The 22,910-nt window shown below is 50.1% G+C and overlaps 8 protein-coding genes across 8 annotated transcripts; 5 read left to right on the top strand and 3 right to left on the bottom strand.

Moving 5' to 3' along the window:
- The first annotated feature begins 175 nt into the window (after nt 1–175).
- Nucleotides 176–2,637, top strand: POJ06DRAFT_132148 (pyridoxal phosphate-dependent transferase). The gene is made up of 2 exons (XM_056184392.1): nt 176–674; nt 995–2,637. Exons 1-2 carry the CDS (start codon nt 252–254, stop codon nt 2,378–2,380), a joined length of 1,809 nt encoding a protein of 602 aa, XP_056042739.1. The 5' UTR covers nt 176–251; the 3' UTR covers nt 2,381–2,637.
- Nucleotides 2,638–6,983: 4,346 nt separating this feature from the next.
- Nucleotides 6,984–9,351, top strand: POJ06DRAFT_132118 (uncharacterized protein). Its single transcript, XM_056184391.1, has 4 exons — nt 6,984–7,027; nt 7,118–7,339; nt 7,413–8,835; nt 8,889–9,351. The coding sequence occupies exons 3-4, from the start codon at nt 7,413–7,415 to the stop codon at nt 9,245–9,247; spliced, it is 1,782 nt and encodes a 593-aa protein (XP_056042738.1). The 5' UTR covers nt 6,984–7,027; nt 7,118–7,339; the 3' UTR covers nt 9,248–9,351.
- A 1,246-nt stretch (nt 9,352–10,597) lies between these two features.
- Nucleotides 10,598–13,098, top strand: POJ06DRAFT_256539 (uncharacterized protein). The gene is made up of 2 exons (XM_056188031.1): nt 10,598–11,054; nt 11,141–13,098. The coding sequence occupies exons 1-2, from the start codon at nt 10,800–10,802 to the stop codon at nt 12,968–12,970; spliced, it is 2,085 nt and encodes a 694-aa protein (XP_056042737.1). The 5' UTR covers nt 10,598–10,799; the 3' UTR covers nt 12,971–13,098.
- Nucleotides 13,099–13,339: 241 nt separating this feature from the next.
- POJ06DRAFT_132100 (uncharacterized protein) lies at nt 13,340–14,494 on the top strand. Its single transcript, XM_056184389.1, has 2 exons — nt 13,340–13,989; nt 14,055–14,494. Exons 1-2 carry the CDS (start codon nt 13,505–13,507, stop codon nt 14,314–14,316), a joined length of 747 nt encoding a protein of 248 aa, XP_056042736.1. The 5' UTR covers nt 13,340–13,504; the 3' UTR covers nt 14,317–14,494.
- Nucleotides 14,495–14,658: 164 nt separating this feature from the next.
- Nucleotides 14,659–16,306, bottom strand: POJ06DRAFT_132104 (CRAL-TRIO domain-containing protein). The gene is made up of 2 exons (XM_056184390.1): nt 15,689–16,306; nt 14,659–15,497 (listed from the first exon to the last, which is right to left on the bottom strand). Exons 1-2 carry the CDS (start codon nt 16,019–16,021, stop codon nt 14,673–14,675), a joined length of 1,158 nt encoding a protein of 385 aa, XP_056042735.1. The 5' UTR covers nt 16,022–16,306; the 3' UTR covers nt 14,659–14,672.
- Nucleotides 16,307–17,311: 1,005 nt separating this feature from the next.
- On the bottom strand, nt 17,312–18,175 carry POJ06DRAFT_239177 (uncharacterized protein; the record flags this gene model as incomplete). The annotated part of the gene is made up of 3 exons (XM_056186029.1): nt 17,312–17,719; nt 17,764–18,113; nt 18,160–18,175. 3 exons carry the CDS (start codon nt 18,173–18,175, stop codon nt 17,312–17,314), a joined length of 774 nt encoding a protein of 257 aa, XP_056042734.1.
- Nucleotides 18,176–18,980: 805 nt separating this feature from the next.
- POJ06DRAFT_256532 (uncharacterized protein) lies at nt 18,981–20,795 on the top strand. The gene is made up of 3 exons (XM_056188030.1): nt 18,981–19,202; nt 19,298–19,443; nt 19,565–20,795. Coding segments are annotated over exons 1-3 (921 nt in total). The 5' UTR covers nt 18,981–19,200; the 3' UTR covers nt 20,338–20,795.
- Nucleotides 20,796–21,400: 605 nt separating this feature from the next.
- On the bottom strand, nt 21,401–22,207 carry POJ06DRAFT_198738 (DNA glycosylase; the record flags this gene model as incomplete). Its single annotated transcript, XM_056185126.1, has 2 exons — nt 21,401–21,779; nt 21,834–22,207. The coding sequence occupies 2 exons, from the start codon at nt 22,205–22,207 to the stop codon at nt 21,401–21,403; spliced, it is 753 nt and encodes a 250-aa protein (XP_056042732.1).
- Between the last annotated feature and the right edge of the window lie 703 nt (nt 22,208–22,910).

Genomic DNA, 22,910 nt, shown 5'->3' with positions numbered 1-22,910 from the left:
ACGTGCTCTTGAGCCTATCACGTGCAAAACTCGGTGACACATGGCAAACGAGCGAGCACGTCACCCTAGACTCACGCGCGTCGTCGGCAAGGCACTAACCCATTGCGGAAAGGGATAGGGTAGTTATGCAACCGGCCTCGCGTTAATTTCGTTCTTGCCATGGCTGTTTCGCAACATCTGTTCTAGTCAACTTCTTCATTCCAGGCGCCTCGCTTCTCTTCGCCGTCTCCCCTGCCTGTCCATCCAACGCTATGCCGTCCAACCAGACCAAGCTTGCGTCCCTGTTCGCGCAGGCGCAGGCGCAGATTCAGCTGCCATCTTCTGGCTCTGCGCCTGCGACATCTGCATCGTCGTCGCCGGTCGCTGCCGAACCCTCCTTGCCATCGCTAGGCATCATCAACTACACGTCCGGCACGTCCACGAATAATCTCAGTCCTGAAGAGGTCAAGAAAAGAAGTATGCAGTTTGCGCCATTATCTCATCCGTCACATCGCTACGTCCCGCACCATCCGAAGGGTAAACCGCTGGCCGACCCGGTTGAAGAGGAGGCTCCGCTTTTTTATCTGCTTACGACGTACATATCGTACCTTATTCTCATTATCTTTGGACATGTTCGCGACTTTTTTGGCAAGCGCTTTAAGAAGGAGAAGTATTCCCATCTTATCCAGCAGAATGTATGTTGCACAGTTTATTGCATTGAGTTCCATGTGATGGGCCGTGCCATTGTTGAGCCAACTTCGGCCAATGCGCACATTGGTACACAAACCCCACGTCTCGGGCTGGCGGCGAAACAGGTCGTAATATGACTGCAAATACACTGATTCACATATTTGCAGTTATTGACCTAGGTTCCGCCGTCGATGGAATGACATGTGGGCAATCCATTTGTTCCCGTTCAGTTGTTTTTGTTTGTGCCGTCATCTTCGATTTCATATGTCTTGGGACCGCGTGGGCATTTTCACGACCGTCAAGTCTCTAACGTGATTGTATTTAGGGATACGCGCCGCTGAACTCAGATTTTGATTCCTTTTACATTCGCCGTCTCCAGGCCCGGCTTGGGGACTGCTTCGCGCGTCCCACTATTGGCGTTCCCGGCCGATACGTGACTCTGCTAGACCGCGTCTCCAAAGATCATTGCCAGACATTTTCATTCACCGGTACCACTACGGATTGCCTCAATCTGTCATCATACAACTACCTTGGCTTTGCTCAGTCTGAGGGCCAGTGCGCTGATGCGGCGGAAGAGATTATCCGCCGTTACGGTACTTCCACCTGCAGCCCGCGCGCAGAGGCAGGTACCACTGACCTGCATATTGAGACTGAGGAGCTTATTGCGCGATTTGTGGGTAAGGAGGCCGCAATGGTGTTTTCTATGGGCTACGCCACAAATGCAGCTGCGTTTCCATCGCTGGTGTCCAAGGGCTGCCTTATCATTTCCGACGAACTCAACCACGCGTCTATCCGATTCGGCGCCAGGTTGTCTGGTGCTGTGATCAAGACTTATAAGCACAATAACATGGCTGATTTGGAGCACTTATTACGTGACGAGATTAGCCAGGGCCAGCCACGCACTCACCGTCCGTGGAAGAAAATTCTTGTTGTCGTCGAGGGTTTGTACTCAATGGAAGGTACCATGTGCAATCTCCCTGTCCTGGTTGCCTTGAAGAAAAAGTACAAATTTTATCTTTTCGTCGATGAGGCACACTCTATTGGTGCGATTGGACCTAACGGACGCGGCGTTTGCGACTACTTCGGCATAGATCCCGGAGAGGTTGACATTCTCATGGGCACCTTGACGAAATCATTTGGTGCTACCGGTGGATACATTGCTGCCGATAAGGCTATCATAGACGCTCTTAAGCTCGCCAATCTGGCCTACGTGAACGCGGAATCCATGTCACCCCCTGTCCTAGCTCAAATCGAAGCCGCGTTGCACACCATCATCGGCGAGATCGTTCCCGGCGAAGGCGAAGAGCGTCTCCAACGTCTTTCGTTCAACTCGCGTTATCTCCGACTTGGACTCAAGCGTCTTGGCTTCATCACGTATGGCCACGACGACAGCCCGATTATCCCGTTGCTGTTGTATTCGCCAGCCAAGATGCCTGCGTTCTCTCACGAAATGCTACGACGCAAAATCGCGGTCGTCGTGGTTGCATATCCTGCTACGCCGCTCGTGACCTCACGGGTCAGATTCTGCGTGTCTGCGGCCTTGAATAAGGACGATTTAGATACGATTTTGAGAGCGTGCGATGAGTTGGGCGATATACTGATGCTTAAATTCAGCTCGGGTTCCAGTTTGGAGCACGGCGAGAAGCCGCGCTGGAAAGTTGAGGACGTCATTCGAAAAGGCGTTATAGACGCTAAGCGGGACGTGTTGTAGGACATTGATCGCACGAACGGCAAAAAAAAAATTAGATGTGGGTTCCGGATTTTTTGTTCACGTTGCATTGGCATTTAAATCGGCAATCATCCATATCATATTTATATAATCGGCATCATCCATGTCATCAGCGGCATCCCCAGTCAATGCATTCGGTATACGTGCAATCAACACGTGATGGCTATGACGTTTCTCATTTCTATATATGTATTTTGTATGCTTATAATATCATGAGTATTTTGCGTTCGGTTTTGTTTTGCTTTTACTTCATTATTACTTGTTTAGTAATTAGGGCAGGATGTTTTAGTAAGGAATAGTACTTTCTTGGCAGATTCATATTTTCTTAATGGCGCTGGCAAGTCTATTTTGTTAATAATAGATAGTGTTTATTACCAGCAATACAGCAAATTATGGCTAGTTTATAGATTGATTTGCTCATTGTATTGGCCAGAGAATTGTTTGTGGGGCGAGGATTTGACATGCCGAGCCTCGACCTGGGCGAGATAGTAGAAACTATACTGCAATCCAATGTTTCGCGGCATATGGATAAAAGATTGGTCGCCGGTTGTTGCGGTCGAAGTACTTATTAATTATATACGTGGCGGATCTTATCGGCAAGACGTGGGTCATGGTGCACGATCTACCGTCGTCTAATTTTGCTGGAAACGATCGCAGGCGCATAAGAAAATACTGGTGAGATCGAGAACACGTTGAGAGAGACAAGCCCAGCCGATACCGCACTGCCGTTTCTCACAAGACAATAATTTATCCTTCGACCCATTTCACGTTAGATTGCTCCGAACACATCCACGCGTCGCACTTTCACTGCGCGGAAGGTTGCAGAACTATCGAAGCGAACGGGACAATTGGCAATACAGTTTAATAGCGGAAGATAACTTTTCGCTTAATTGTGATGTGAGGCTTCTATCTAAACCGCTCCGTCTGTGTCACGTGTTGACCTCCCGCGAAAATAAACAGCAGCCGGAAAATATGCTTTAGCCTTGGTTCGGCCTTAGTCTGTACACGTGCAAATGATGACGTGCAAAGGTAGCTGCTGAGGGCTGCTATGTATTGGAACACATCTTGAAGATGGCGCAGGCGTTCCTTTCCACTGGAGTCTGCGGTGCGCAGACGGAGGCCAGGTTGGAAGCGCGGGTACTAGATGTGAGCTGGCTGGCTGCTGTTTGCGAATAGTTGAGACTGTGACTGACACATACGCCCTGCTATTAATATTATGCTAAGTCCCCAGACAAAAAATTAATTAAATCGAGCCAGTTTGCGATGAACCGAGGTCATTATGGCAGTCCGTTTTCATTCGCGCGAGTGCCTTATCAGACAAGTCTCAGCCGGCGGAAATGCGCCGGTTTCTGCTGCTGCTCAGTCGTGGCCCAACCGCTGAACGCAGTAGTATCGGTCGGGTAATCACGACGTCTGCCCACCCACTTAGCGCAGTATTTGATTACAAATCTTAGTTCTAGTGGCATGCGAGGGCTGTTGAAGGAACGGGCGGTTCCAGAGGTCTAAAAGGATATATACTGACCTATCAATCTATTGTTAGTTCTATAGGCATAACCATAATATGTTTAGAATTAGCCCGCTGCAAGTCTCGGCTGTCCGTGTGCACCAAGGCCGGCTCGAACAGGGAACGGGGCGGACCGGATCTCACGATGTGGTTGCGTCGGCGGTTAGCGCGTGTACGTGTTCGCTTGCACTTGCTGTTTGTTCGTTCCTGGGAAGCAAGGGGTGCCGTTGGTCAAGGTGGCAAGATTAGCTCTATGGAACGGTGGGCAACCGCCCAAAATCGCACGTGCCTGCAACCGCCGCATGGCAGAACCAGAGGGGTTATAAAATTGAAACCCGAACCATGAAAACCCGCTCACGAACTGCTTTTATATTTACTAGGTTTTGCTCGAGCTTTGTCTTACTTAAAGCCGAAGATTTTTCGCACCGAACAGCTGCTTTTGCCGAGAATCTAAACGGCAACATCTCGATCAAATCGCCGTCCGAAACGAGGCGCAGCTGTCCCCGTTGTAGGAGGTCAGGTATTATACGTCGCCTAATGAATCTAGGGGATCGTAGTATGTAGCCCAAAATACCTGTCGATCCGGTCAGGCATATCGTCGAATGCTGGCCGGAGCTCAAATTTCCCAGCAATTTCGAGCAGCCATGTCGCTTCGTGAATAGCTGGAGTTGGCGGCATGCTAATTCGACACCATTTTTCGACAGTCGCATATACTATCACAAGCATCAGTGTCCGATCCGCAATCGTAGCTTGTCTTAGGTGCCTATTTTGATTCGTTTATAAGGCGCGTTGTGTCGAAAATCGGGTGCCTCGTAAAAATTCGACTTGCCTGGGTTAGAGTTTGGCGATTAGAAAAAGCTGTGGCATGACATGCCGCCTTTGCATTCGACCTGCGGTTAAAAAACTTCTCTCGGGTCTCGAGGTTTGCATTTGGACTACTATTTTAGAAGGTTTTATTGAAAAGAAGCGTCCTTGAAGCGTTCGAAGATTTTCCACCTAAACATGCGCCGAGATGCACGTGTTTCGGAGATATTAACGTACGACATGAAGAAAGAATGAAAGCATGCATCTCGGCAAGTTGACAAACCTGTTTCCGAGAGAGTTTCACTGCTACTATTCCCTTTCTTAGTCTTGCTTTGTCGATAGTACGTACGATGGGTGGTTGGCCACACGGCGTCCGGAGAACGACGGAACACTAGTTAAAGTTTCATGTGCAGCAAAAAAGACTAAACCTTATTGCCGATTTCATCTGCCACAACGCTGCATGCCAAGAAACCATGTAGATTAAGTTCAGGATTGGCCTGAACCTTACTGCACGACCGCCAGTTTACGTCACCGGCGAGTTCCGGGGAGCCGAACCTGATTCGAGTGTGACAACTGACTGACGGGTTACCATGCCGATAGCGGATCCAGAAGACGACAGCCTTGTAATTTCAGCAATAGCGCTGCGTTGAGTTGGATGATCTGCAACGAAGGGCAAGGACGACAGTCGTCCGCCAGATTCGGATTAGGGTGCCCGGTATGAGAGGGGATGGGGAATTTTGCAATTGTGCATTAGGCGACCGTTGTCTATCTGTTGGAGAGAGACGATCGTCTACGGCCGAGGGCGGGGCAGCACGAGAGTGACGAGACGGTATAATCGGTTGAGGATGGAGCGCAAACAGCGCGTGTGACTGCGACGATTGGTGCGCACAAACTAGGGGGTCAGTCAACCTAACTAAGGTGGCCGCATTGATCGCAACTACTACCCGAAATAGCAGTCGTGACGTCGTGCGGTTGAATTCCAGCTGCATTGAGAAGCACCAGTTCTCCGTCAATGATTAACTATCATATATAGCTTTCCCAATTATCTTACGCGCTAACTTGTCGCCGACGTCGTTCGAACGCCTGTATGCCGCCTCAGTTGGAAAGCCCGTCAGCTGTTTGTCAGTCAGCAATCACGCGCGACGACCATAGAAGACGGCTCCCGGCCGATATTGTAACCGCGCCGCCAGAGGCCCATACTGCAGCCCGCGGCGCGATGGGTCACGATCGTCCTTGCGCGGCTGGTGAACGCTTGCAAACGCTACACACTCTCGCCCCTGTCAACTCAGCCCACCCACGCTGCTGCTCATGCGAGCACTGCTTAGTATTAAAATACAGGCGATCTGCCGAAATGACCAATATGTGCAGAGTGGAAAAGATGCCAGGATTGGCGCGTAGAAGAAGCGATTAGGGCAGGACTCACATGTTTGTCTCCACACTTTGTGCACCATCGATTTGCGGTAACCACCCGGCCCAGCCACGTCATTTGCAATGCGAAAGCATGATGGTCGATATGTAAGCCTATTACACTGTCATAATTAATGTTATGCCGGACGTAAAACGAAATCCGAACGAAAATAAGGCATGCCGTCCAGACAGTTCCAGTCTGGCGCCTATTCACCGCGTGCTAATTATGGCTTTAGGCCCCGAGGAACCGAACCGCGAGCGAACTTGTGAAACTCTCGCTGTGTTAACGATATAGGGTACACTGGCGATACCATCGACGAGTGACTGTTTTCGCTATGGATCCGCCGTACCCCTACAGTACCCTGACATGACTGGCTTGGCATCCCGGAGTCGCAGTAAACCCCTCAAGCGCTGAACCAATCGACCAGGCCAGCCTCTCGTGTTTCGTCCAACAAAACACTCGTCCATCCCACCACCACCACCACTTCTCCTGGCCTTCTTCGTCACCGGGCCTCCTACACGGATCCGCTCCTCTCTCCCGGATATCGAAGGCTCAGTTAAGTAGTCGTTGGCTGCTACTTGCCTATCCACATTTCTACGCATCCTCCTGGGCGCGTCTCTCGTATCAGTCGTTTAGTAGTAGGCATCTCTGCTCGTCCAATCGTTCGATAACAGCACACGATTAGATCTGTTATTTCACATATCGTTTAGTCTGTCTTTGCATTTTCGAATTTACGGTCATATTTGCATTGGCAGTGTCTCGTGAGACCGACCTGCTACTTACCGTTTCTAAGCTTTTTCCTCATCGATTATCGCCCTAACTATACATTGATCCGATCAGCCTGTTACTATGTGTGCGTTCTAAATAGCTATTCGCCCAGACACTCCATTTGCATTTGCTGAAGGAATACTGGGTATGTCAGGTTTTTGCTATACTGAAAATTCTATGGCGTGTTTTTTGCAGCTTGACCGGTAGGGTCTAGTGCTGACAAAGTTGTGCTTAGCCTCCGTGACTTCCGAATAATTTTGCGATCCGCTCCGCCCCCTGGTGTTTATGACCGTGAATTTGTTTAGATTTGGCATATAAACTTGCAAACTAGACTTCCGCTGTTGTAGAGTTTGTTCTTTCGCGAATAATTGTGCTCGGCCCCTGTCTTGCTTATTGTGCGATTCTTGTGTAACCCCGCAAATTTGCGGGTCATTGTCACTAGATTTCCGTCAGTGGGGTATGCTATTGAGCGTTTAAATATTGTCCTACTCAATATTGCAGTGAGTAGCTATCGTTGCTAACTGACATAGATGACCGCCGTCCAGCCGCGGCATTGGTCTTCCGCCCCGGGTGTACCTAACCAAATGGTAGCAATTCCACCGGCGGCTGACGCCACCTACGCCTCGCTTCCTCCTTCTCCTCTGCGTTCGTCGTCTTCACAAGCAGTTCGTCATGTACCACATTCGCCGTCATTTCGTCAGTTGCCCGTGACAGTGCCATCGTATGCGTTCCTGCAGACTCCTCGCGCGGGGTCGCCGGCGCCTGCGCCGTCTCCCCCGAAGCAACAATCTCCTACTGTTGCATCGCGTCCTGTCTTTCCACCTCCTGCTCCTTCGCCTGCTGTTGCCTCGCCTGATCTTTCTCACCGGTATCGGCGAGGTCATCGCCGGTCCGAAGTATCGATTTCGTCGACTCCGCGCAGTGTGAGCGCACCAACCGCTGTCCCTCAGTCTCTAACCCGGTCTTGGTCCTCGCAGTCTCTTCCCGCTACTTCAACTGAGCCATCTTACAAAGTAAATCCACCCCTTGTCAAGCCGCTAAGTTACCATCAATCGTTTCCGCAACGTCCGGCGCTGCAACATCAGCAGCACCAATCGCACCCGCAGCATGGAATAATGTACTCACCTGAGCAGTACTACCACATGCAGCGCCAGTCCCCTGCAGCTGTATACGGCCGCACGCAGTCACCTGTCCGTCAATCCCAGCCGCGGCTAGAGATTCACCATTCGTCGCGCTCGTCTTCGTCCTCGTCTGTGTCGTCGATTTCAGTGGAGCCTTCGTCCCGTTCCAACGCGCAGATGCACTCAAGAAAGGCCAGCGTTGCCAGCGTTGCAAGCGGCGACAGCCGGCATGCCCGGCACCCATCGGTCGACAGCGTCGTATCGACGTCTTCAAGTGGCAGTCGCGGGGCACCTCAACTGGAGCAAGTAGAACGACGGTCGCGACTTCGTCCTGGGAGTGTCGTGCCGATGGATCGAAGCGGTGCTGAGGCATTGTTGGTCTCGAATGCCTCGAAACCCGATTCTGCTCCCACAGCTCTCGAATCTACGCCAGTTGTGCCGCAGCCCGAGAAGAAGGCCTCTCGATTCAAGAAGGCGTTGTCGTTCATTGCGCCCGGGTCGACGTATTCGGGGCCGGCAGCACCTAAGGAGATAGGGGACGAAGTAATTGAGTATAACTTTGGAAACAATTCGATCTACGAAAACCGTCAGCACAAAGCGGATGACAATCTGTCGATTCGGTCTACCGCGTCGTCTGTGTCGAAAGCTCTGAAGCGTATCTCGAGGTTCGGAGGGTCGAAAGGGGCTAGTGCCAAGAGCGAAACGAGTTCGATTGTAATTGATGATGTGGAGAGCATTCGCGGGAGTAATGAGGAGGATCAGGATATCGAGAGCGTTAAGAAGTTTGCGCCGTTGAAAAAAGTTGATTTTGTTCCAAAAAGCATTCTGAAGAGTAAGTCAGCCCGATGTGGGAGTGATGGCCTTGATTGTGCTAATTATTTCCAGATGCTGGTGCCTGCCCGATCGAAATCACGACCGAAGAGATTTTGCCTGGTCTCACGCGAGAATCTTCCCTGCTATCCTATTCCTCCTCATCGTCATCGTCGTTGAATGGGGCGGCACAGCAACAGGGAGCTTCGCATCGTCCAATGTTATCGCATCACTCATCGGTCTCGTTCTCGCCCGAGATCAAAATCTACACGACTTGGACCTCTGGCGAGTATGACCGCAAGATCCCAGATGCCGTGCCTTTCAGTACGTATCCTCTGTGGATGATCGCGCAGATCAAGGAAGAAATTAATACGTATAAAAAAATGGAGATGGAAATTCATGAACTGTCAAGAGCTAATACGTGTTTCTATTGACACGTTTCGTAATATTTTAATTTGCATCGGATTCGGGTGTTCTAAATGGCTTTACTTTTCGCGAATCATTTTTGAAATCGTGAAATGGAATCAACAAAAGGGAAACGGTGACAGCTAGTTATACAAAATTTTGCGACATGAGTTTTCAGTTTATTATTTGCAGTATATATTTAACTTTCAGCATATTTCGGAAATGGACGCGTGATTAATGTTTTTCGTGTTACAAGTTGTGTTCTTATTCTTTTCAAAGTTTTTGATACTGTTATCGCTATTTTCTAGATTGATGGCATATAATTTACATGTGCATATATTCGTGTTGGCATGGTTTGATTGTTACATAATTCTGTTTCCTTGCACTTGTGAGTAGGATGATTTTTGTTTTTGTTTATGCACAGCCGTGAAATTTGCTTTAATTAATTCACTAATTTTCCTATATTCCACGTGTTTTCCCCTAGTGCTGGTGATGTTGCATATAAGAGTTTGTCACTAAAGCTCGGAGTTATCGCCAAGCAGCCCATACCCTATGCTCTACTCTTAACGGGCCCTAACCTCTATGGGAATATTCACTTCGAGCAGCAGGTTACCCATTGAGTCGAGACTTTTGTTTTTGTGACTGGCCACTTCTTTAGCCGGGACGTACCTTGAGACGGGGTGGAGTTATGTCATTGCTTGTTTGGCGATGGAACCAGCTATCTAAATGTATTATGTAGGTGGGTATCTGGTCCTTTTGGTCGGCCAGGAAGTCACGTGCAACGATTGACAGGGAAGATGCATAACTGGAGGGGGTAATTCTGTTTCATTTAAGTCGTCGAGTCAACAAGGACGATCTTAGTCTTCAGGTTGGGTGAGAATGACGACGTTGATGAAAATACTGTTTACTCATCCGGGCCGAGCACACCGCCGCAGCGACGTCGGCGGAGGGAGCTCGTCAAGGCGAACAGCGGGAGTGACAGCCGCGGCCATTTCTTACAAAACACACGCGCAACACTCCCGGTGCGGCGCGCGGCTGGCAGCCAGTACGGAGCTGTAGCCGCCGCCTGTTATCTCGAGGAATTTCTCCCGGCGTGCCAGAGCGCAGGGACAAGGCGACAGTAGCATGAATAAGCAGAGTGCGTATCAGTGGACAGGAATTGACAGGATAGAACTGGCCCAGTGCCCGGGTTCGAGCGACAGCCCATTAACGGCGGAACGTTGGTATCCCGTTGCCACTTGGACTGTGACGCATCTTAATTGTGAGTCGCGCGCACTCTGATATGGCACTCTCAGCGCGGTCAACGCCGCCGCCAGTGCCATTAAGCGGACAGACCGCCTCCCTCGACAACTCTCGTAGAAAACTATTTACGTTCCTCACTTGGCCTTCTCTCCCTGCTCTGCTCTAGTTTTCTTCCCCCAGTTGCGACGGTGTCTGCTTGCGCCACACGATAAGTTTAATAATCTCCCAACGCGCGCGTTCCAATTCTCCCAACGCAAAAGCAAACAACCTTATCGGTCTCGAGGACATCTCCCGACGTATTGCACGCACGCACGCACTATCCACCACACCACCACCACCATGGCGCGGTTTCCGGAATTGCGAATGGTAAATTGTGTCGTGTCTTCTTCTTCGTCGTCGTCGTCGTCGACGTCATTGGCGTCATATTATAACCAGGCACACGCGGACGCGGTGCCTGTGGATCCCGACCCCATAGAGATGGCGGACGACAGTATTATGTTTAGTGCTCCCGACGTCGAGGTCGAGGGCATGTGGACTAAGAGGACGACGTTGGATAATTTGCCCGTGGAACTTTACTGGCAGATATGTTCGCAAGTACGTTTCTTTTGTTTTTACCTGCCTGTTCGCGCTTGCAACCGGTGGTGGTGTGGCACGTGAAACATTAGGACTGACATGTGTAGTTTCAAACTAAAGGCGCCCTGAATAACTTGTCGTTGACGAGCAAGTCAATCTACTCGGCAACACTGCCGGAACTCTACCGGACCGTGAATATCACTCCTACGGACGGGTCCTCGCTCGCGCGTATTGCCGTTTCCTTGCCAACGCACGCGCCTCACATCCGCAGGATCACAGTCTCTACTCCTCCCGAAAACGATTACGACGATTCGCCGCTGAGCTTCACAGTCCAGCGTTTAGATCCGGGTGGTCGGCGTCTGAGAATGTCTGCCTTCGAGGAGGGGGCCATCGCGAGTTCGATATCTCGTCTAACGAATGTGTTTTCGTTCGAGTGGAACGACTGCCCCGTCGTGCTGCCGTCCGAGATCCTGGCTGCCGTTCTGTGTCTGCCAAGGTTAATGTACTTCCAGACCTGTTCGTTGCCGTCGCAAATGCCGGATGTTTCGTGGCCACGGGGAAGCTGGCTCCGGTCTCTGAGAATACTCCGACTAAGGTCGCTTGATGAAGCGAGGGTTTTAAATGGGATTGTCCGACACTGTAAGGACACTCTTGGATACTTGAGCATTCGTGTTGCCGAACGCGAAGAATTGAGCGACACTGTGGTCGACGATGTCGACGCACGACAGTTCGCATGGGGAGCGAACTTCCACTTCGGTTTGCCGCCAACCATGCCACTCCAACATCCCATGCACGACGAGGATCTTGCCACCACGAACTTGAAGTCAAAGTTCCTCAATGTGGCGTTTAACGACGTGATTGAGCACGACGGCGAAAAATTGTACCTTGACTCTCTCGCGCTGTTTAACTTCCCGCGGGTCGACTTGTCGTTCCTCGCTCAGCGGGTCAATTTTGCGAACTTGCGCGTGCTCAGGATTGATACGATGGATCCATTTGTTTTGAACACGTTGTCGCAAGAGACGGTGTTGCCACCACGCATGAAAACGCTCGATCTCACGTTTAGCAAGGCCGTATTCCCGCTGGCGCCGTTGCAGTCGATCATGCTGCCTGTTGAACCGGGCCAGGACGAGCTGCAACCGGACATGAGACCGCCGCTCATGAGCACGTTTCTTCGCGAATTGCGACAAGTCGAGAATCTGAATCTGAAGCTGGTATGCGAGCCGACGCGGCAGGACATTGTCCTGTCAACCCACGTCGCGCCGTGGCTGCTGACCCTCGGCAACACTCCCAGATCTGAGAACCATGACGTGGACAGGAGAACATGCCCGCTCAAGAAACTGTCGATACACCTCTGGTCCGTGTCCTCTGGTCACCATGTGCTTTTAGCGCCGTGGGCTCTTGCCGACCTTCATGCCCTTGCGACGTCAAGACCCGGCGCCGGGATCAAGTCACTCGCTATAGATCTGTCCCGCGGAGCAACTCCGTTTCCGGATCTGGTCACGACCTTGAAGGGGTTCAAATCGCTGAGGAAGCTGTACGTCAATTACGCGCCATCGGTATATTATGGATCCGGCGTGTATGACGTGTGTCGGCGACAGGCGGCGACGCTGAAAGAGCAGGTCCGCGGGTTGGAGTTGATTTGGTTAAATTCGGTCGAATTGAGGGTTCCATATCGACGACAGGACGGTGGGGACGGGATTTTCACTAGCACGTCGTCTGCTCGAGGAACACCGTTGTCTTCGCCGGCGGCTGCGGCTGCGGCCACGACGTCTGCCGACTGCGGCAGAAGCCGGTGGTGTCGCAGTCCCGGGTCGATGAATTTCGAGTATGAGAACGAGTACGATTACGATAACGAGGATGATCATGACGAGCATTGCGGGGACGAGTATTTTGCTGACGACGGCAACTTTAATATTTTCGCAAACAGGATTATATAACCGTGGCGATCGCGACGGTTGCTTTGTTTGCCTAGCTTTGATTTAAGGCGGATCATGGGGCGGCGCTATGCGGAGTCTGAAATGTGATGTTATGAACTGCTTTATGAGTATAGATGATAGATCGGTTTGAAAAGTTAGTACTAGCATAAACCGTCGCATACTGTTTTCGTATTTAAAATATCTGTGCCTGACCCTCCTCGGCATTCGGCCATACGTTGTCGGGCAGCTCGCGTAAGGACGCGTTCATTTCGTTGATTGACATCGGCCGTCATAAACTACGGGCCGCATTCCTTACATCTGCAGTAGTTCTGCGCCAATCAATGTTCACCAATGTGTGTCGGTGCCGGTTTCCAATGTGAGCAAACCGAAATCTGGCGCCGCAGCTCAGTGGGTTAGGGCCGCGAAATTTTGTGGTGAGAACATCAAATAAGCAGATCATGACACCGGGCGAAAAATACATCGACTAACATAGCGTCCCAATTCAAGAAAAGGGCCGGACGCAAGCTAACAAATTACGAAAAAAAACCACCGACAATGTCATCTTCAGCAGGCTCGACGCCGGTAACAAGCAGACCAGGCACTCCGGCCCGGAGTAAAGACAACCCGTCGTCGGCATCTGACCTCCCCACGCACGCGATTCCTGGCCAACCGCTGTGTTCGGCTCGGGAATACGCGCCTGGTCCAGGAACCTACTTTGACGAACACGCGGTCGTCGGCGGCGGCGGCGCGATCGTGGCGTCTGTGCTCGGCGCGGTCGTCGTCTCCAAGCCAACACCGTCGACGGCGAAAAGTTCGCTGCGGAAAGATGACGAGAAGAAGGCGGCGGCAGCGGATCCGCGGCCGCGGGTGTCGGTTGTGAGACCGACAGCTAATGGTGGGGGTACGATGGGCGCAGTGCCGGATGTGGATGATGTCGTGCTTGTGCGGGTGTTGAGAATTAATCCTCGCATGGCGAATGTTGCCATATTAGTAGTTGGCGAAAACAACTCTGCCACTGACGAATATGGTGGCATAATACGGTGCGCTAGCTATCTGAGTAAAAAAAAATTCGTTTAATCATGCTATCTTGCTAACGCCGGAACAGAGCCCAAGATGTGAGGGAAACAGAAAAAGACAAGGTCAAGATGCAGGACTGCTTCAGACCAGGCGACATTATCCGCGCACAAGTCATCTCGCTAGGCGACGGCACAAACTACTACCTCTCGACCGCGCGCAACGATCTCGGCGTCGTGTTCGCCATCAGCGAGGCGTCGGGCGCGCCAATGTACCCGCTCGATTGGAGGTCGATGCGGTGTCCCGTGTCGGGCACGATCGAGCAACGAAAGTGCGCGAGGCCGACGTCGTAGGAAAAGACAAGGGCTTAATGTAGATTCGGGTTGGATTATTCATAGGTGTATGGACAAATTATATTTGCAAATCTAACCTGACGTCGATTACTAGTAAATCAGCGCGTCAACAACTTTTGCCATGCCTCGCATTTCATTAAAACACATTGTCTATGTCGATAATCAAACAAAAGGAAAAGAAACCATCAAATACATACAACAAGAAGATCATGACAACGGATCAAATAACCCCACAAAACTTCTATTTTCATGTTTCCCCATCCATGCCCCATCTTACTGCAGCACACCACTCAGTGATAAGATTATCATATGCATGCATAACAGATAAATTTAACGCCTCCGGACTAGTTGGACGCCTACGAGCTCTTGTCCTGGAGTGAGACCTGCGAGAGCTGCTCCTCGACGCTAACGCCAGTGGTCTTCTCTGCCAACTCGGCCGCATCGATGGCGGCGGCCGCCTCCTCGGCAGTCTTAGTGTTGCTCAATAGTTCATCAGGCAACTTGGACGACTCGGCAGGGGCAGCGGGCGCGTCGTTGGCACCGTACGTGGCCTCAGCCTCCTTCTCAAGAGTCTCGGTTCTCGCAAGCTCAGCCAGCATCTCCTCCTCGGTCTCGGCACGCAACGCGGCCTCCGACAGACCGATGCCGCCGCCGAGCTTGCGCCATCGCTCCATATACCGCTTGCGCTTGTCCGCCGCCATCTCACACATGGCGTTCCAGTACTTGTCATGGTGATACTCGAACTCGGACTTGCCACCGAAAATTGTGTCCAGGTGGTCTGCTGGCACGTATTTATCAATCGGCTCGGAGAACACGAGCTTCTCGCGGGTGAGGGGGTCGATGAAGGGGTATATAATCTTGAGAAATGTCCAGACGAACCACGGGATATTAATTACTAGGGCCTTGCCGAGACGCTCGGGGTAATGCGTTTGCAGGATGTGCAGAACCTGACGACCCTGGTTGACAGACGGGTTCTTAGACGACGTGGAAGACTTGAAGTCGATCAGTAACGCGAGAGTCTCTTGGCCACTGGGCATGAAGTCGATAACGCGCTCGAGACTGAACACGAGGTGCTGGATCTGCCGATTGGATTTGTCGGTGTTCTGTCGGGATGGATGAAGGTACAGGCATGGGCGCGACGCAAAGTCGTAGCCTAGAATAACTTGCTTACCTGTTGCGTTCTGTCGACCGTTAGCATTAGTGCAAGACGAAGCAGTGGGTAAGCAATTTGCAGATAGCTAGCGCGTATGGATACCATCACAACGCAGTGGTTGTTCATCTTAAGTTCGACAACAAGTTGACCGCGTTCGGGCAACAGTATCATGTGCGTTCCTACCACGGCCAACTGGCGCATATGAACAAATGAACGTACCTCAGGAGAGATATAGTCCGGGCTTAATTCTCTAACGCCATACTCCCTCCGCCAGATCAGCGAGCCCTCGACTCGTTTCTGCGCATCGGCCAGCTTCCACTTTGTCGCACGCAGGTAGCGAAGCAAACACTCCTTCGTCACCCAGGCCTGCTCCTCGTCGTCGAGCGGCCGCATGGTTTTCTCATTCTGGTTCGACGAAATTGGGAGGTCCTTAATATTATTCATGTGCTCGAGCAACATGTCGTATTTTTCTTGCTCTTCCGAGGTCAATGGTGGCCGCTTGGACGGCTTACACGAGGGTAATGGCTCCGTGAACGGGACGTATCTGACCATGACGAACTGGAGGACCTAGCGTAAGTAGACGTGTAAGAGGAAATTGGCGACGGCAATTGCACGTTGTTCTTGATGGGAAGTGGTGGTAAAAGCGAGACGCAAATATGGAGTGGGAGACGATTTACATGGGACAGTCTACTGTTGACTTGGTTTTTGGCGATGGGCCGCGTCGCGGTTGGGCGCAGGCCGCACCTTTGATTATTGGGTTCCGATGGGAGATCAGATTGAGGTGGGAAACCCTGGAAAAGCCAAATGCCCCTGGCCCGTTCGCTGACTGACTCGGCCCGTTAATAACTAATAAAGTAGGTAACTTAGTTAACTTCCCCATCTCTCGGTATGATAATAGGTAATAGTCAGGCACTGAGTGCTTCTCCAGGCCCAACACCACCGGCGTGCTGCTGATCGTATTCGGTCCGAGTTCTGTCGGATGGTCAAAACGCGGTGCGGCCGTTCGTTGTTGCTGTGTTGTTGGCTGCTGCCGCTCTGGCTGCGCGCGCTCGAGTGTGGACGCTGTTGCTGGTCGTTGCCACGCGTGCGACACTTCCCCGTCTTCGGGCCTCGGATTCGCCGATCCCCATCCCGTGCCTTGCCCTGGCCTTATGGCATGTGACGTAAGGACGATACTCGTCGATTCCAACTCTGATAAATATAAAGCAACCCCCGTCTTGAACTCTCGTCATCCAGGACTCTCGTCACGGCGCCCAATAGGCTTCTGTATCCGTCTGTTATTGTGCTCTGCTTGAGCTAGCGATCACCGGCTAATTTTGCGATATGCCGTGCCTACATAGAGCAACTGAGGGCTGAGCATACGGCTCAATTGAAGTCAAAACCAGAAATTGTTGTGAACATTGAGACTGTCATTTGGACCTAGCGTATTGTTGAGGTTACAGCTTTACGGACCTCCTGAGGATTACTGTCAGTTATGTCATATGCCGAAACAATTTACCGGGAGGTGATATTTTGGAGACGGAAACGATAAGTTTCGCTATGCTACAAGAAATCGTCTGGTCACATTGAAGAAGCGTGAACAATTCACGACCAATTACAAGATTTCGTCGTTCCTTCTAAATCGGACTCGTCATCTGCGGCTGGAGTCGAAACGGTGTACGTGCATATGATAAAGAAGCTACTTATGATTGACAACCCTTGTTTGATAATGAGGTAGTATTATATTTCCATCCCTTGATTGCAATAAATACCACCTAGGAAAGTAGTTATATACTGTTCATACCGTTGAGATCGAATTCCCTAGCGCGTCAAAATGACAGTCTTGCGACTATTGGCCGGCCGTCAACCCGACTGGCGGCATTGACAGATCGCGTAAGAGGATTCAATTTGTACCCGCCGCAAGTACCTTAAACCATCTGCTTCCACATCTATCCGTCTCATATAGGTTTTTCTAATGAGTCTGTGCTTTCTAGATTGAACAACACGTTCCGTTGATAGTTCTCCCACATCTGTGATAATAGCTCGACGTTCATATTTTCTCTGTTGACGTCCTAAATACGCGATCATTAGCTCCGGCAAAAGCCATGTCAAAGCAGCCTTCCAGCAGTAGGGACAACAACGGCGCAGTAGCAAACGGATACCAACCTGTAAGACTCGATTGAGTACGATGATGGCTTCGTTTAATTTTTCCTGCGCAGTTGAATTAGTAAAAGTATGCGCACCGGTATTGGCAATGTAATTCCACTTCGTCTTGCCATTCAAACGCATAACCAGATAAATCAAATAAGACTCACAACATTAGTAATGATACGCGCCAGGAGTGCGTTCTGAACCTGCTCATGTGGATTCTCCATTGCTACGATGACTAGGGGCAATGTTTGTTGCTTTTCGAATGTCACCCCGTGAATCTCGGTGTCTATGCGAAGGCGCCGGAGTTGTCTATGATAGAAACCAGTACTTGGGACAAGTAGCTTAGCAGTAGCAACCAATCGAGTCTCGTTACGCGCGACGGGTGCCCAGTCGCGTAAATAGAAAAACAATAACAGAGGATTGCCATGTTTGGATCGCCAAAAGCCTGTCTGACGAATTACATGAGGGTATGGTGTCGATCCAATAAAGGAATCCGAGACGATGGCGAGCTTGCCTATGTAATGGCGAACACGAGCCAACTCTCGGGACGCGAAACTTACCCGGCGGTCTGATCATTGGTGAGACCCTTGCTTAACCTGGCCCGAACTAACCGTTTTCTGAAATCTTTGTCTTGCGTTTGACAGGTACCCGCATCAGATAAGACTCAACCCTATACCCTCACTCAAATATGGACCGAACTCATCTTACACGCCCATGGCCTCTCATTGGTTGGTTTGCTCTCGACTAGATGAACCTCCATAATATTATTAATATTTGCTCTGGAGACTAACATATTCTCTACGTTTACAGCTCGTAGACAGTCACGCTCGCATTTGATTACAATGCGCAAACTGCGCAGCCCTTCTGAGTCGATCTAGATTGTTCCATCTCTAATCGCACCAAGTTGAAGCTGTTTAAATAAAACACAACTACGGAGCATGTGCAATCTCGCCCCCAGAGACCTCTGGAGAGTCGTCGATGCTGCGGCTCGAAACTGGCGAGGCATTCGTATCTTGACGCGACAGAAGGCTTATGCAAGTCATTTGCCCACGTCACCGGTGCAGAAGTCAGCTCATCTATAGTGTGATCGTCCAAAATCGAAGTCTCCTCATTTGCCAATACTACGAGCGTGTGAAGTCGCAAAGATGTTCGGAATCGGCGGGATCGTTGGTAATTGACATTGTTCTGCTCGATTAGTGATGGTCTGGTTTGCAGGGTAAGGTCGATCGCAGCGGAGTCCGAGTTTGCACTGCCCGATGTCCCGAGAAATACGAAGATGGCGCACATTTAAACTCGAGCAACCCGAGCGAACCGAACGCTAAGTGAGAATAACGCCACTGATAACTAACGACTAGCAGCCGGGTAACGCACAGATCGTACCACCTGCATTTGCTGTCTGCACATTTTAACTGCCTGTGTCCGGGTCCAGTTCACTCGACTATCGCGTGTGTAGGAGTTGTGCCGAGTCAAGAATATTTTTCCTTTGTTCAACCAAGGGTCGTTTCTGCGAAATATTTGAACCCAATTGCGTCTCGTCCTGCCTGGAAATTTCGTCACTGAATTTTGTTTCAACAACAAGGACAAAGTAGTTCGCACCGAAAATGTTGGTATACTTTCACGTTGGGACCGCGTCCTGGAACTCGCCCGGGAGTGCCATTGATGTCTGAATCACACATTCTAACTCGCGCTCTTATTTAGGTCGTCAACATACAATGTGTCCCTCGCGGCGCCTACATACAGCGAGACTTACAGAAATATTAGCGAGCAGTATGTTCATCTGAACATGCTAGAGCGGCTATGGGCTGCATGGTACGCGTACATGCAGAACGACGTGATTGCCACTGGTATGTTTTATTTCCCAGCAGTGGACGAAGTGACAGCGTTACCGAGTGTCGACGCTGTCCTGGTCATCCCGTTAGAATTCTCGACGGATTTAGCAGACTGACTTTTTGTTTTTCGGTTTAGGTGTCATGATTTTTGTTATTCACGAGTTCTTCTATTTTGGTCGTTGCATACCGTGGTTGATTATTGACTGCATTCCTTATTTCCGCAAATACAAAATTCAGCAAGGCAAACCCAATACCTTTAAGGAGCAGTGGCAATGTACTAGCGCCGTACTCCTTTCCCACTTCACAGTTGAGCTTCCTCAGATTTGGGTCTTCCACCCTATCTGCGCTTACTTCGGCATGTCCCATGACGTTCCGTTTCCCAGCTTCCTCACCATGTTCTACCAAATCTCGTTCTTCTTTTGCGTGGAGGACACCTGGCACTACTGGAACCACCGTCTACTTCACTACGGACCTTTCTACAAGTACATCCACAAGCAGCACCACCTGTACTCTGCGCCCTTCGGTCTTGCCGCCGAGTACGCGTCGCCAATCGAAGTCATGATTCTCGGTCTCGGCACCATCGGCACGCCAATTTTGTGGGTTGCACTCACCAAGAACCTCCACATCGTCACAGTCTACATCTGGATTGTTCTCCGCCTTTTTCAGGCCGTTGACGCCCACTCTGGCTATGAGTTCCCCTGGTCTCTGCACCACTTCCTTCCCTTCTGGGCTGGCGCTGACCACCACGATGACCACCACAAGTACTTCATCGGCAACTATGCCTCTTCCTTCAGATGGTGGGATTTCTTGTTGGACACTGAAGCCGGTCCTAAAGCGAAAGCTGAACGGATTGCCCGCCAGAAGGCTAAGACTGAGAAGGCTGCTGCCGTCTCTAAGAAGGTCGATTAAGCATATCTATTGATGTAGTTAGATGGCGTGACCCCGGTAGAGCTATGCTGAAAGAATGCGATCTGTGCAAACTATATATTGATAGCGTCTAAACCTTGGATTGGGATACGATTTGGATTCGAATCCATAGCGGATGTAGCGAAATTACATTTTGTAAAGTATTCGGGAACTTTTGTCGAATTTTTGATACAGACTAGACCTCTCTGGTAACTTACAGTTTTTTTTCCTTTCCTTTCAGGTTACAAAGGTAATGTAGACTTTGCAGTGCAGTAATTTTGGGAGGATCGTTCATGCAGGGGTTGGGCGAACTTCTTTGTTATTTCGTTTGCGTGCCACATAATACTCTAATAGTCATGTTATTATACCGTTTTAGTCGATATCGGTTTGTCCGCGGTTTAATGGTTTTGTAAGCATATGTATATTTAGTTTTGGGTCAATACAAGTCACAGTGTACTATATCCTTCAAGATCAAGCGAGTTGCACAGACTATCATGTTACGGTACAGAAGGTCACAGACGCCAAACGCGAGAAAGGTATGTCAATCACATCAATCGCTTTCAGTCACTGGTGCGACTATGACTCCACTGTTTCTAACGGTGGCGTGTATTACTGCATTGGCTCGGTCTGCCATGAATTTTGTCTTAAGGAGCAAACGGACACTTTGCAGTGATATTCTGCCTTCAATTTAGAACGGCGACATATAGAGCGTTCGACGCTGGAACTCGCATGTCGTGCTAGACCTTGATAACTCATAGAGAGATTTAACTTATCTGTGTACTGAACGCACGATCCATATTGTGAATTTGTGATCTAAACCGCCGCCAAATATATTAGCAGAGGATCCTCTTTCTCGCCAAACGTATACCCCCGACGTAGTCTCGTTTTGTCCGAATAAGCCGACAACAGGATAGTCATCGACGACGTACGGTAGGACTCTATGCGTTAGTTACTTGCCGTAAGCAAGTTAGCTTGCTGACGCTGTGTTGGTTTAAATTCTTCTCTTCGTTATGTATTGCGCAATAATGTATGACCCTATATCTCTTTATTACGAATAACACACCACCTAAGCATCTCCATCAAAAGCCAAAATGACGTCTCCTGCTCTCCACATGTACCAAGTAAATAAAGTCCGGTAGGGTCTGAATGCATCCGATCTCTCGATCATCTCCGCTTCGCTCATATATTTAAACTTGCCTTTCTTTCCCTTTGCGAGAGCAATATTCTTGCCGTACCACTGTGCCATACCGCGTTGAACTCCGAGATCGCCAGTCGAGAAGACATCGGGCCGCTTAAGCCCAAAAATAAGAAACATCTCGGCACTCCAGACCCCGAGGCCACGCACTTTCGTGAGCAGCTCGACGATCTCATCGTCGGGGAGGGTCAAAAGACCGTGTGGGTTGATCTCGCCACTATGGAATTTCGAAGCCAGATCAAGCATGTACCTGTCCACCTTGTCAATTGTTATTCAGACAAAAAGTATGGACTGCATCGCTTACTCGGCCTTTCGTTGAGAGAATCCAACCGTCCTCAATGTAGCTACGTCCTTCCGCAATACCTCACCAGGAGTCGGAAATCGCTTCTTAAGATCTTCCAGTTCCGTGTGGTCCGACTCTCCTTCAGACTCTCCATTAAACAGAGCCAAAAACTTGCGTTTTATGCTCCTAGCAGCGGCACCACTGATTTGCTGCGATATAATACTGGATCCAAGCGATTCAAATGGATCAACAGGCGACTCAAGATTATGCTCGCTAAACATTTCACACGGATGCATTGTTGTCAATTGCGTAAATCGGGGATCAATGGACACTAGATGGGCGATCGCAGTTTCTAAAGCGAAATCTTTATTATACGCCTTTGGAATAATGAACATCGGAGCAGTTGACGCAACGGCCGCTGTCGCGGTTATACTCGAAATTGTAGACTCGTCGGACAATCGGGTAGTCGCTTGTAACAGCAACTGATCGGTAGTTACCACGACCTCCTCCCCGCCAATAGCGCCATCCAGTTTCTGCTCTGCTTTGCCCGACTTCCTACTCCGCCGTGCAGTCTTCTGCACTTTTTGGAGCTCAGTACCGGTATTCTTTGCTGCCCTTTTCTTCTCAGCCGGCAAACTCGACACTGTCCGTTTTGTGACCTTGAATGCCTCGGTAATCTGGTCAACCTGAGTCGCTCTAGTTGTCGAGATCTGTGCCGATGTAACTGAATTCGAAAGAATTAATGCTTTTGCTGCGCTATGAGCGCTTCGTGTTACCCGAGTTGTTGCCATTTGGAGCCGTTATCTTGACATGCCAATGTTTTCATATACGTGTTCGTGGCCAGAGTATCTTGTGGCTATTGCAGAATATCCTACCGCGGTTATATGATCACAGGTAAACTATAGTTACAAATTGACAAAGTAACACATCAAAATGTATTTCCGGTGTTCTAAGCTCTAGGTCCCTGGACAAGACTTACAGTCCATCGATTGCAGCATTGGTCATCATTTTAGATTAGGTTTTCCGCTTTGACTGGCAGCCCGCCCCTGACGACTACCCTAGCTGTCTTGATTATTATCGAACCGGTGATCACGTAGT

The sequence above is a fragment of the Lipomyces tetrasporus genome (genome assembly GCF_029532465.1).
Source record: "Lipomyces tetrasporus strain NRRL Y-64009 chromosome Unknown POJ06scaffold_7, whole genome shotgun sequence".
Lineage (NCBI taxonomy): Eukaryota > Fungi > Ascomycota > Lipomycetes > Lipomycetales > Lipomycetaceae > Lipomyces > Lipomyces tetrasporus.
This window is presented reverse-complemented; position numbering and strand designations above follow the sequence as displayed.